Source organism: Passer domesticus, chromosome 5 (genome assembly GCF_036417665.1).
Source record: "Passer domesticus isolate bPasDom1 chromosome 5, bPasDom1.hap1, whole genome shotgun sequence".
Lineage (NCBI taxonomy): Eukaryota > Metazoa > Chordata > Aves > Passeriformes > Passeridae > Passer > Passer domesticus.
The window spans coordinates 49,441,781-49,455,094 of NC_087478.1; the positions used below are offsets into that span (position 1 = coordinate 49,441,781).

The window sequence follows — 13,314 nt, forward strand, 5'->3', positions numbered from 1 at the left end:
GTAGCCCAGCTGCCTGCACTGGGATTGCAGCAGCACAGACACAGTGGGAAGTACCTCCAGCCCCCAGAAGACAGGCACAGCACAAGCAGCTTCTGGTGGCTCCAGGTGATGAATCCAAACTCCTTTTCTCCAACTCCCACCCCCTTACAGCAGGAATGAATTCTTGCCACTTAAAATGAGAGGCGGCAAGGAGGAACAGACTGTGAATTTTATTCAGGAGTCTTCAGACACAGCAGTGAAACAAACACCCCGCTCCCCAAAACTGGGATCTGCTTGGTGCTGGCTGACACAGCACCAGGTACCAGCATGTTCCTGGTACCCAGGCAGCACAACATTCTCCTCCTCACACTGCTGGCACAGAGCTGCTTTGGGGGGGACAGGGAGGGAGGCACCAAGGAATGTGATACCCAGCACAGGGACACCTCCGAGTGATACAGGCGGCCCAGAAAAGGACGGTAGCTCTGCATTTGTCCCCAGGCCACAAGCCCACACCAGTTGCCTGCAACAGTGAAAGGGCAAGGGCTGGTCTTTCCACAGCCACCACCACCTCGGCCTGCATTTGCATCCAGGGTGCTCAGGAAGGGACCGCAGGCTGCAGTGGCTGATCGCTGATGTCCCCACCAGGGGCCACTGTGGCATTAAGGAAAGCCAGACTGCCAGGCATAGGAGGGGGCTGCGGGCTCCCACTCCTACAGCAGCTCAGGGGCTCCATGGAGCATCTGCCCTCCTCCAGGGCTGGAAGCTCAGGCCTCTGAAGTGAGTTTGTAAAAAAAATGTCTGCATGTGAAGAGTGAAGGGGGCTGGGGGCGTCACTGCGGGAGAAGGGGCTGCCATACACTGCAGTACAAAAATAAAGATATAAACAAAAATTGAAAAGGCTGGAGTGGAGTGTTCAGATCACATCCTCAGATCTCTGGCTTGTAACAGCTAGAGAAGGAGAGAGAAAGAGAAACACAATCAGTGACAGGGAAAAAAAAAGGCAACTGAGCATGGAGAAGAGAGAAACAGAAAAGGGGAAATGACAGAGGAAACACAAACAGAAGAAAAAGAAAAGAAATGAGGGTGGGAAAACAGAACAGAAGGAAGAAAAAGTCCACGTGATTAGCATACACAGAGTCTTAAGATAGTAACACTCAGGTCCCACAGCCACAGACAAGGAGGCTTTCAAACAGAGGGAGAGAGAAATGTCAGCCAGCTAACAAGTGTCCTCCATCAGGACCGGTGGAGATTGACACTGAGCATCTCTGGTTTAACAAGAGCCTCACAGTTTTGCAGTATGGAAGGAATCCTCCTTCTAACGCTTTCCGTACCCAGCCCCAGGCATGTCGGCCAGCCAGCCTTCCTAAGCAGGAGGCAGAGCAGAGAGCCTCATTTTGCACACAGCTGTGAGAACATCTGCAGTGGGGACCAGCTGCTTCTGCTCTGCCTTTGCCACCTTTCCTACTGCACTCTCACCCTGGCAGAGCCAAGGGGGAAAAGCCCAGGGAAGGAAAAAAATAACAGACTGCCTTCTGCAAACTGCCCGGGCTGGCAGGCAAAGGAGCTGCGGACGGCAGTCTGGAGAAGCGATCTGGCATGCATGTCACGCAGACACGTGGCAAAATTCCACCCCTTCCCTGAACCACCCCTGCCTGCTTTGTATTCATTTCCACCCCTCTCCCAGCTGCACTCTCCTTTCTGCTGCCAGAGCCTCTGGTCCACAGGCATAGGATCTGCTTGGCAGGTAAAGGCACGCTTAGGATCAGAATATGTAAAGCCACCTTAGGGATGAGTCAACCTCACACCTCCCTCCTTCCCCTCCCCAAGCTCTACAAACCAGGACCATACCCACAAGAGGGAAGTGAGTCACTCATGCAGAGCTCAGGCTGGCAGGAGCTGGGAGTGCAGACAGGTAACATACCTGCAGAGGAGGAAAAGTGAGGAGCAGAGAGAGACAGGGCCCTGGGCAGAGACCACTCTGAGCCCTGAGGGACAAGGAGAGCAGAGGGAAGGATGCTGGAGGCTGGCGAGTGGGGCAATGTGGGAGGTAGATGGCAGTGCTGGGATGGACACGGAAGGGAGCAGGAGGGAGGGTCCACAGGAAGAGAGTTTAGCACAATCCCGAATAGATGGATGGTCTGCAAATAAAAATAAAACCGTAGATAAACCAAACAGTTAAAAATACAAAGCAGCAGCCATGGTAACAGCTCTCCCCTGTCAGCTTTATCTCCAGAGAGACTCCAACTCCTGGAGAGGACAGCCCCCACACCCCACACCTGTTCTAGACTTCCCTGCTGCTAGCTGTGAGCTCTCACCAGAAAGGTGGACGAGTCTATGCCTGGGGGGTTATTTTTATCATTTTCCTCAGGGATTTGCTGCACCTTTCTCCTCTGCTTCTGCTTCTGCCTCTGCCTCCTCCTCCACCTCCTGCTCTTCCTCCTCCAGGTCCTCCTCTGTGTTCTGTGGCCCAGCATGTGGGACAAAAGGAAGAAAGAGTGGAAATACTTGCAAGATGAGCCATGGCAGTTCTTTCTGACACACAACGGAACAAAGCAATTGTCATAACACTGGAATAAAAAGGGACCTTTCCCCACGGCCAAGACAATTCTAGGTCAGGGAACAGAGAGGGCTGTTTTCCTTTGGAGTATCACACCAGGGTACCTAACCCACTTACAAGTGCTGTGACCCCACTGTCCAACAACTGCCATCAGTTGCTAGTGGTCTTTCCTGCATCCTGGGTGTCTACAGAATGCCATGCACTGCCACATGTTTCTGTCCTTCCCTCAAAAGGGGAGGAGGAGATATCTGCCCCTCAGGCTGAGACTCAAAAAGGAAAGAGAGTGCTGCAAAATCTTCAGGGAAATAATGCCCTATAGGCAGTGATAAACACAGAATGGGCATGAGGAGGCATGAGGGGGATGTCAGAGTAGCATGAGAGGTGCCAGGGTGACTTGCTAAAGCCATTTGCCACACAGAACCACACACCACCCCTCCAACACACACACTCCTCCTTTTGGGCAATAGGTATAATGCCACAGTCCTGAGCACCAGGACAGGCCCCTGTATTTCACCACTGAGGTGCCCCACTGTCGCAAGGCAAAGAGAAAAGAGAGAAAGAGCAAAGAGGAAAGTATCTCATAGGCAATGGGAGCAGGGCCATAGCAAAGTTAATCTCACCTTGGCTTTGTGGCTGGGCTCAGAGCCCACGCCATTGGGAGAGTTGTACAACTCCTTGGAGACCACGCATAGGAATTCTGTCTGATCCTCATTCCCATAATTATAGGATGAGCCAATGTTCACAAGCTAAAAAAGATGAGAGTAAGAATCACAAGCACATATTCCTGGAAACACCCACTCCACTTGGGGAGCAAAGGCAGAAAGCCCACCACGCAGCATTAAGTCCAATCCATAATCCTGTTGGAAAGGCCTCATAACTAAGCTGAGGAGACAACACAGAGAACCAGGAGAGAAGTCAGCCAGGATGCAAAACAGGCTGGCCTCACACAGTATCCTCTAAACCTCTAGAAAGGGGCAAGAAAGAGTCATTGATTGAGCATGATGAGTCAATCAATGAGTTACCCAGTATTCTCAGAGAGGGAAGGAGCCTTGCCTGGCAACTGCATGGTATCCATGATCTTTTCCCCAGAAGACAACTCCTTCTCCCCCTGCTCTGCCTCACCCATACCTGCTCGAAGCGCCATCCATCTGACATAGTGGAAACCATCTGAGTGAGCTCCTCTTCCTGGCACTGCAGCACACGGTAGACATGCTTAGGAGGCACCTGAGAGCAAAATTCAGAGCACACTGACAACTGTCACATGCTAAAAGCTGTTCCCCTCCTGCAGAATGAAGTGGTAATACCCCTCCTTGACAGACCTGTCCTCTTCCCCATGTCCCGGGTGGGAGTGGGGAGTGGAAACCACAGTCCAGCCTTCTCCTGTGCTGTCACTGGAGGCAATAACAGTATCTCTCCTGAAGAGTAGGGACTGAGCTGAGTGCTCCCTGCATTGTCCCCAGAAGACACTGCCCTCTTTGATGGGGAAGTATGCACTTTTAAGTACAAAATAATTTTTGCAAATGCAGAAAATGCTGATGGGGCTTTGCAGCACAAAGTGGCTGTGCTGCTGGAGGCTTACAACCTGAGGCAGACAAGATGAAAAGTGAGACAGCAGACAATCCTCCCTCTAAGAAAGATTTTCAAAGGTTGCTGGCCAAGACAGGTGTGATTGTGCCACAGGATTGATCCCTTGTCTGTATTTAACTCTTTCACAGCCATCTCTTCACCTGTTTCCTCCAGGTTTCTCTACATGTATTTCCATGCTCTTCATTGTAATTACACTCCCAGGACTCCCCAGACCAGTCCTCCTCTCCATGACACCTTTGCTCTCCTCACAGACATTCATCTGTATCACACAGCAACCAGCTGCCTTCTTCCAAAAGCTAGAGAACCTCACTTAGTTTCAGAGATTACCTCCAGCATTACTTCTGGGATGCAAAGCAAGACTGCATCCCAGAAGTTACTTGTTTATTGTCACTAAACATCCATTTAGTTACTTGTTTATTGTAACTAAATTGGTTGTAGCTTGTCGCCTGCAAGATTTTGCTGCATAGGGATTAGCACATTATCTCTAATTAGTTGCTTCCTTCCATTCCTTGCTGCTTCTCTCACTCTGGACTCAACTCTCTCCTTTTTTACACCCCCTGCTTTCCCACCCCACTCCATCTTGCCATACCTGTGCCACTGTGTAGTCCTTCTCCTCCATTCGATCCTTGATTATTCGGATCAAAGGACCAATGTTATAGAACTCAGCTTCTTCAAGGATGCCTGAGAAAGACAGACAGAAGGACCACAAAGGCAGAAAGTCAGCAGCCCATCTTTATTTTTTGACTTGCAAAAGATCAATTCTGAGTTTCACAAGGTCCATAGGGAGAAATTATATTACTGCCTTACTTTTTAACAGGCTTGAAACCCTTACTGCAGAGAATTGAAACTTGGCTGTCTGCATCTTGTTTCTAATGCTCACCCCAACTTCCTTACACTGCCTGCTACGACAGAAACAGGCGCTGCCAGTGAAGGCTTGTGCTGAGGACTGCTAATACCTTTACCAGATACCTGGCCAAGGAGAACAACTGTAGGCTCCAATCTCTCTCAATGACCATTTGTCTGACTCAGACTCTCTTATTAAGGCAGAAAAACACAACTTGCAATTCTGACAAGTCACCAAAAGACCCTAGAAAAGCCTAACTTACCTCCTAGGCCACTTGGAGTTGCAGCCCCATATGACTTTATACAATCTTTGGCTCTCTTCCCAGTGCTTCAACTTAAAACAGGTAAACAGAAATGTTTTTGGTTTTTTCTCTATGGTGTTTGCATCCATCAGCTCTCTTGAGACTCACCTGTTTGCTAACAGGTCTTCAGGGAAAGGGAGGTTGTTCCCAGAGAGTCAGTGAGGGCAAGGTGGCTGGAAGCCAACACTCACATGTGCCCAGGGCAGTACAAAGAAAATATAGATGGGGAGATTGATCCTTCACTACCTGACACACTCAGACCTCTTCTGTGTCTCTCATTCAGCAATGACTTTTCTAATGGATTAGTTTTACGCCAGTCTGAATGTTTGCAGCAGGATTTAAAAAAAGGCAATGCAAATGAACTGGACTCCTGTTTATGTTTCAGATTTGATATTAAAACCTGCAGATGAACTCTCTCTGACCTCAGGATTACAAGAAATGCCAACTAGGAAACACCTCAAAATTGTGCTTATTATAATCCTGTACCATTAGTTGGGTATATTTTTGGAATTATAACTGGTAAGACTATTCTGAAGAAAACTTTCCTTGCTTTAGGTAAAAATGTGTAAGAAAGACAAAAAGACTAATAACCATGTAGAAACTGTGCTTGGCAAGGGCTGAACAGCACAACCTGCATTTGCAATTGGCTCCTTATTAGACCCTAGCACCCAAGAAATAACAAGGCACTGTGGACTGCTGACTGGTTACACTGTGATATCACCAAGTCATCCTATTGGACCCACTGCCAGCCTCAGATGAGGGACTGGTTTGTCTGACCTGTTCCACTGGAATTTCTGCAGTCCACAACCCATGAGAGCACAAGCAGCATACAGTGCATATCACTGATTAATGATGGTCTTTATTACAGTCAGTAGAAGAGATGAGCTTGGTTTTGTTTGGTCTACTGGGCTTTCATTCCTAATTAGAAACAGACATTAATAGAAAACTCACTCATAGAGCCTGGTTAAAAGTAGATCAGGAACAAGTTAAAAATGGCTTATTGAGGCTCTGAGATCTTGCCTACTTCTGTCTTGGTGACATCTCTGCTGGACAGTTGTGATGCCACAACACCTACAATGATGCCTTCCTCAACCACTCCAAACCCCTTTATTAAAGGAGACAACATCATGTTTTGCAGAGATAGCTCTCTGAAATCCCCTCACATCAACATCCAAAACAAGAACAAGAGACAACAAGGCTGACCACAAGTCCTATTTTTTCTGACTACAGTAAGTGGGGTTTTTCTGAGTTCCACAACTCACCCTCTTCAGCCATATCTTTATCCAAGACCAGCTTCCCATGACGGAGGAAATTCAGAATCGGTCCAAAGTAAGTGGGGTCCCGATCTATTAGGTATGCACCAGTTTCATCCTAGCAACAGATATAGATCACAAGGAGAAAAAACCCAAGGAAAACTTGTAACCAGCTGTCAAATGCCCTAGAATACAAGAAAATACAAACCTAAGCAAAATTGTCCACTATTTCTAAGATTCTTTGGAAACCACGGGTCCCTGAGAGTCCCTAGCCAAGTCAGTCCAGCTTGGATTTTAACTCCTGTATTCGTCTGCTCAGCATGCCCATCTCAGCATGAATCAATCCAGGTGAAAAAGACCAAAAAATAGGCCTCAGTCTCTTTGTGCAACTGTGCATCCTGGCCTGGTGCGAGAGAGCAGAGATTCCCTTACAGGAACAAGGCTGAGTCAGGCAGACACAGCTGGGAAGTAAACCCAGGATGTGGGGTGACAAAGAGGAAGGAGAACAGGAGCAGAGGGGAGATGGCCTCTCTTTTTCCCAGCTCAGGAAGGCAGGTGCCAGGCTACAACAAGGTGAAATCTGGCATGGGGAAATCCTTCCCAGGAGAGGAGGGGAAAAGAGCAGGAATTCCTCACTCAGTTGCTCCTGCAGCTGCCGGGGTCTGGCTCCATCCCTGCATCCCTCCAGCCCTCCCCATGCTCGGTGGGGCACGGTGCGGGAGGCAACCCAGCTGCCTTACCCGGTCCGACTGCAGCTCCTCGCCCTGGCACAAGCGACACAGGAAAGATTTCTGCTCCCGACACAGGGTCTGCCTGGTGGTGAGGAAGACGGTGCCCCCCACATTGAGCCTCACCCACTTGGCCTGGGTGCCAGCGGGCGGCGGAATGTCCCAGGTGCAGCGTAGCCCCACGGCGCCCTGCATCTCCTCCCTGCCCTCCATCCTCATCCTCACCCCCACCTCCCCCACGGCGTGCAGGGACTGCCGCAGGTGCTGCCTGTCGGAGAATGCCGGGATCTGTAGTTTACGTGTTTCCCGGGGAGCAGGATCTTCCCTGTGACTACCAAGGGAGTCCTGAGAGGAGGAAGGTTGCTCGGTGCTGGAGGATATCACTGCGGATATTGGGGTGGGCAAAGCCACAGCTCCACAGCGCTGACACTTCCTGACTTTTCCCCTGTTCCCGTTTTCAAAGATCATGGGCCGGTCAGCACGCCGGAGGTGCAGGGTGTTATGCAAATATCGTCGGCATTTATTTCCACAGTCATCCTCTCTGGCTCATTAAAAGGTTCTGGGAACTGTAGTTTCGCAGGGACATGCACAAAAGGGTGATGGGAACTGTAGTTTTCCCGACTCGCTGTTCCCGCAGTGAGGATGCTATAAGGAAGGGCACTGCACCACATGACCCCAGCCCTGCGGCTGGTATTCTGCCTGCTTCCAGTCCTGGGTCTTGCCTGCAAGCTCCCTCGGAGACAGGAAGCACAAGCTGCTCCCTGGCAGCCGGCAGGTTAAGCCCCTCAGTCCGGTACTTCACAGCATTCCCTTCAGGACGTCCATTACCTACGCTCAGCACTCAGTGCCGCATCAGTTGCCATACTTTCTTGCAGCAAAACAGGCAGACAGTTGCCTTCTTGCTAACATATGTAGGGACAGTTCTGGAAACTGTATTTTGGATCTGCATGAAGTGCTGGCAGGGGGCAGGAATAATTTTTCTTCCAGCTCAGAGGAGTTGCTGACTCAGCAACCCTGGGCTGCTCCACCAGCACTAACCCCCCGTGTCCTTCCCCTGGGCTCCTGCCATCCCTGTTTGTGTCTGGGAAACAGAGAGTTGTAACTCAGAGACTGTAACAGAGGCTGTAACTCAGCTCTGTGTGGAGTTTTACCTCTGCCCCAGGCACGTATCACCCGCCAAGGCTGATGTGCCAATCCCGTGTTATGGAATCCAGCCCTGCCTCTGCCACTCGCTCCTGCCAGGCCGAGCCTGGTGCTCAGCAGTTCATGCCCCAGGGGACTCTGTTCAAACACACTCCTTGGCACAGACACAACCTGAACAAGCTCTCTCCAACAGCTCTGCTTTTCCCACTCCCACCTTAGCACAGCTGTGCTTGCCAGCAGCTTGAGCACATAAAGAATGGAAAGGCTGGTGTTTCACCCCATTGTGGCTCAAAACCTTCCTCCACCTAAGCAACTTCCTGGCTCTTCCTTGACAGGGCAATGCAGCACTGCAGAGACACACAACACTTTCTTTTTCCTGCATTTAGATCTTAGTGCCTTTGTAGGTGGGGGCTTATTGAGTGAAGAGGCTGGGTAAAGAGAAACGTTATGTTTTACTCTTACATTCCTTTTCTTCTTGTCCTTCCTTCTTCTTTTACTTGCAAATCACTCCCTTTTATCACTACAGAAGAAGGCAGCATTGCCCTTCCCCCAAATCACGCAGGATTTCCTTCACAAAGATGGCATGTGTACTTTGCTCTTTCTGTGGAAGAGTGCCAAGGGGAGGAGAGGAAGAGAGGGTAACACGGAAGAGGTTTCAAGATTGCTGACCTTCAGCTAATTTAAGTACAGGAACAATGCAGCTGCTCCAGGGTGTAAATTCAAATAATTTTGAACCAGCACTAGTGACCATTAACAGAGCATGAAAAAATATTTTTGTCTACCTATATGGAGAAAGCTCTGGCCAATACTACTGCCCAGCCTTGGGACCAGTCTCCACTGAGCAGTAACATGCATCAAAGATGCTCAGACTAACACTGACCCAGGCTGAAGCATCACAGCGCAACACAGCTCTGGGCTGTCAGACTGCTGTCCTCCTAATTCTGGCTCTGAGTCAAACCACAGCAAATTGGAGACCTATGCCCTGCACTCTGGTGTGTGAGGACTACAGGACCCTGTCTGTGCTGGCTGCAGCTCCAGCACAGAACTAGGTGAGGATTGGGGCTCTCTGATATGAATGCAGCAGTTGGGTGACAGCCTATAGCCCCTTATCTCCCCCTCCAAGAAATCTGCCCTGCCTTCAATTTTTTTCCCTTTTACCAAGGGCTCATCCTCTCCTTTCGCTCCTCTCACATTCCCTCAGCCTCTTCTCCTTTTTAAGATCCATCTCTTGTTCTCAACACTTTCTTTTCCAACCTCCCCCATGACAATGCTGCTCACAAGTCCAGGATGGTCTATATTCAAGGCATACTTCCATCAATACAAGTCTCCACTTGTGGCTGGAACCTCAAGTCTTGCTCACCCCAGGGCCATGGGGTGAAAAGTTAATCGTTAAATCTAAAGAGGTATATTGTGAGTAAGGAAAGATGTCAAGGAACACCACTTCTACCATCAGAGCCTTTTTTCTGCTATATACAGAAAAAAAATCATTGAAAATGCACCAGGCCAGGGATTTCCCCACAGTATGTGAAAATCCTCTTTAGGAAGAAGCCAGTGTGGGGCGATTTACCAGCTGAAATGTTCTGATGAGTTGGTGGCATGGACTAAATACAGACTTGATTGCACACTGTGAGCAGATGTAGTTCTGAGAAGCAATAAAGGCACCCTTGTTAAGGTCCCCTAAAATCAAGAAATAGGGCACAGGAGAGGTAAGTTTAAACAATCAGTGGTGTTTGGTCAAAGGTTTGACTCGATATCTTTCCCACCCTTAAGGTTTTATGATTCTGTGACTTGTTCCTGCTGCCTTTATGACAACCGTGTATAAAACACATGCACAGAAACAGAGGGAGAGCAAGCAAGAGCTTACACAGGGCTGTGTGATGCTGTAAGACCACACAACCTTGCAGTCCCCAGTGAAATCATGGGCACCATTGCTCAAACAGACTGGGAGCAGGAAAAACTTGACAGGCGCTGGATACTGAACAAGAGCTGAGGAGAACAGAGCAGGAGGTAAATTGGGAGTGTCTTGGCTCAGCAGTCAGGCCTGCAATGCAATCCTGCAGAAGGCTACACACACTGCAGTGCTCTGCAGCTTGGTACATGGCATATGATGCATTGCTGGCATTGCAGAGCTGCTGTTATGGAATCATTGTGTTGTGGAACAGCAGTGGGAGCAGAGATCACCATGGGTTGGCACAGAGTGTCACCATTCTGACAGGCTGGGAACACATATTGGAGATTACATGGCAGGAGGCACTGGAGAAGAAACCAGGAAAAACTAGTTGGCATGTCCATGTAGGATCAGTGCCACTCTCTTTTCTGCAGGAAGTGGAGAGGGGAAGATAAGTGATACTCTGACATTTTGCCAGTAAGCCAACAGGGAATCAGGCAAATAAAATTCCTTACACTGGACCTGGGCGTGGACACAGTTGAATAACAGAGTCCAGCTTGACTGCCAGCTGAGCCAGGCATATTGAAGCATGAAAAGAAAGGCTCCATGGCATACAGGCAAGCTAATCTTCCTCCAGCCCCTTATGCTGCATGAGGTCTGTGAGCAATGCACCTGCATTCAAAGCAGTGTGCAAAGCCTGTGTGTGGATGTGCATCACGCAGCACCTTTGCTGAAGACTGCTGGGAGAAGGAGACAGAATGCTTGTGCAGCACCTGGCTGGAAGCTGGGACCAGGAGAGATGGGAGGAATATGAAATGTCCCTGCAGCCAACACCAGTTACCATGGCTCATGCACAGTGCTCGGGCCAGTGGTGCTGGTAGAAGAAGGGCTGCTCTAGAATTTGGAAATATTTACAGAGGAACAAAGTTTTTTGGGAAATGAAGCATGAAATAGTGCAGCCTGGCTTCTAGAGAGCAGGATGGAAGAGGAAGGGAGATGACAAAGAAGACGAGTGAAGAACAGGGGACCGTGGGATTACTTTTGACTAGACCAGACTGTTTGCACAGAATCCAAACCTCCTTCAGGACAAAAGTATTGCAGATAGTCAAATATACCAATAAACCAATAGAGAATTTACATGCTGGCCTGGGATTCTCAAATGTATACAGAGAGCTGTAAAAACTCTAGTCTCAAGGTAGCCACAGGTCAGTGTGAACTTCCTCCTACATCAGGACTGTTGTTTAGGCTACCTTTTTGGCTACCATGAGCCCTATTCCACCAAAGATATGCTATCACCAATTCCCTGTGGCAAATTTTCCACAGGAAAGTCATTAACATTAGTGATTTGCATTATATCCACTTCTCCCCAGCATGTGGTTCCTATAGGAAACCCACCCACTGAGTCAGGGACATAAAGATCTGCAGAACATTTATAGTCCTGGTGTAAGTCCCCTCAGCTGTTCCATATGTCCAGTAGCATCTGTTATAGCTCAAAATAGGTTTTTCAAGTCTCCAGGATTTGAAAACATTGTCTCGGTCTTCACAACCTTCTCAGTGCTTTGCCTGCATCACCAGAAGGGATCTCAACTAAAAGGAGGAGGAGCATCAGAAGACACTCTTGGATAGATTTTTGATACATGATATAAGAGGGAATACCCCAGAAAAACAAAGTATCTTGCTGTGGGAAAGAGGATCTCGGTTTCTCCTCTGTGGAGAAATCAAGGCAAAGTTAAGCATCTGGGGAAAGACTTGCCAAAAGCTGGAAAGAATCACTGAGATTTTGTAGCACAAAATTCAGCCCAAGAAGAGCAGTTGAGTACTGCCAAGCTTGGCATAAATACCACAGAGGGGGAAGGGCCCTGCTGGATGTCATCAAGCCACAGGGGTGAAATGTAGAGCAAGGGGAGAGGGAAGTTTTCCATGTAATTTGCAATCTCCAGGTGGATGGCTGGGCTGTGCCACACACCTCCCTGCAACACACAGGACAGAGAAAAGCATCTCAGTCTTAAGAGGAAGCAGAGAAATTCCCCACTGACTCCCCAGGACTGCTGGACCAGTGGCAAAAAAGAAACAGAGTGCTTAAGAGGCATCAAAAATGTTCTGGAAGGACACACAAGAGCCAGCCCATTGCATCTATTGCAAATAAGTCTGAAACAATATGTCAATTTTCCTAATAACTAAATTTTCCTGGAGAAGCACAGCAGGCACTCATCTGGCCACATAATCACAAAATCAGCCTCTCCATGTTGTTGTTGTTGTGACAAGGGTCACTTGTTTCAGACCCCTGTGCACATCGTGTATTCAGCACTTGCTGCAATGCCAGCCCCAAGTCCTCCAAGAGCTGGGTTGTCAGTCTGGATGCAAGCAGGGAAATGGCAGGCTGTCAGTCAGGGTGGTCAGACCCTATGTGTCAGTGGGGAGGACAGAGGAACACATAAACTGGACAGTGAAACTCCAGCTGCCCAGGAGGGGAGCAGAAACAGAACTTGCATGCATGCAAGCCAAGGCCAAGAAGAAGCAGCCAAAAGAAGTAAGAAGAAATGCAAAGAATAAACACTCAGCAATGGGGAAGAATCCAGTCCTTACAGTCAAAACTGTGACAATAAGCATTCACTGCATTGCCTAGAAAGTGCAACCCCATCATCCACAGATTTTTACATCCACAGATTTACCTGTTACATGTTGCTGCAAGCCCAAGAGAAGAAACTGTCACATTAACTTTTAAGTTTGCAGGCTTTTTTTTTTTTTTTGGGGGGGGGGGAGGTTTCTGTGGGTTTTTTTGTTTAGTTTTCTGCATTTTTTGTAGAGGAGAAAATCCCAGAGAATAAATTCTTGACCATTATCAGTGATACCTGGTGTGCTTTCAACTTTTAGACAGAAAACAAAAAGGTCTTAGGGGAAAATAGGTGCCACTGTGGGCTATTCCTCTGAAGGTCTCAGTTCTGCTAAGTTTGTAGGGGAACATTACATGGCAAGAATGAAAATACCCATGCAGTCCATTTTCCACTATGTAAGCTGACATCCAGTGTTTCAA

General features: G+C 48.6%; 1 protein-coding gene across 4 annotated transcripts; it reads right to left on the reverse strand.

Moving 5' to 3' along the window:
• Window positions 1–189: 189 nt before the first annotated feature.
• Window positions 190–12,949, reverse strand: KCTD17 (potassium channel tetramerization domain containing 17). Of its 4 annotated transcripts, none has more exons than XM_064420325.1 (7): window positions 7,262–12,949; window positions 6,531–6,639; window positions 4,713–4,804; window positions 3,665–3,760; window positions 3,157–3,282; window positions 2,361–2,439; window positions 190–2,117 (listed from the first exon to the last, which is right to left on the reverse strand). In XM_064420325.1, exons 1-7 carry the CDS (start codon window positions 7,715–7,717, stop codon window positions 1,861–1,863), a joined length of 1,215 nt encoding a protein of 404 aa, XP_064276395.1. In that variant the 5' UTR covers window positions 7,718–12,949; the 3' UTR covers window positions 190–1,860. The 4 variants fall into 4 exon arrangements, with proteins under 4 accessions (XP_064276395.1, XP_064276397.1, XP_064276398.1 ...); XM_064420327.1 differs by lacking the exon at window positions 2,361–2,439 and having other exon boundaries at window positions 190–927; window positions 1,828–1,900; window positions 7,262–12,940; XM_064420326.1 differs by having other exon boundaries at window positions 1,982–2,117; window positions 2,295–2,439; window positions 7,262–8,005.
• Window positions 12,950–13,314: the final 365 nt, after the last annotated feature.

Bases quoted from the DNA above. Each gene is read 5' to 3' on its own strand.
- KCTD17 (XM_064420325.1), bottom strand. From the start codon at position 7,717: ATGATCTTTGAAAACGGGAACAGGGGAAAAGTCAGGAAGTGTCAGCGC. The intron at 4,805-6,530 runs GTGAGTTGTGGA...TGTCTTTCTCAG, and splicing joins TAAAGATATGGCTGAAGAGG to GCATCCTTGAAGAAGCTGAG. The intron at 2,440-3,156 runs GTGAGATTAACT...GCTGGGCCACAG, and splicing joins AGCCCAGCCACAAAGCCAAG to AACACAGAGGAGGACCTGGA.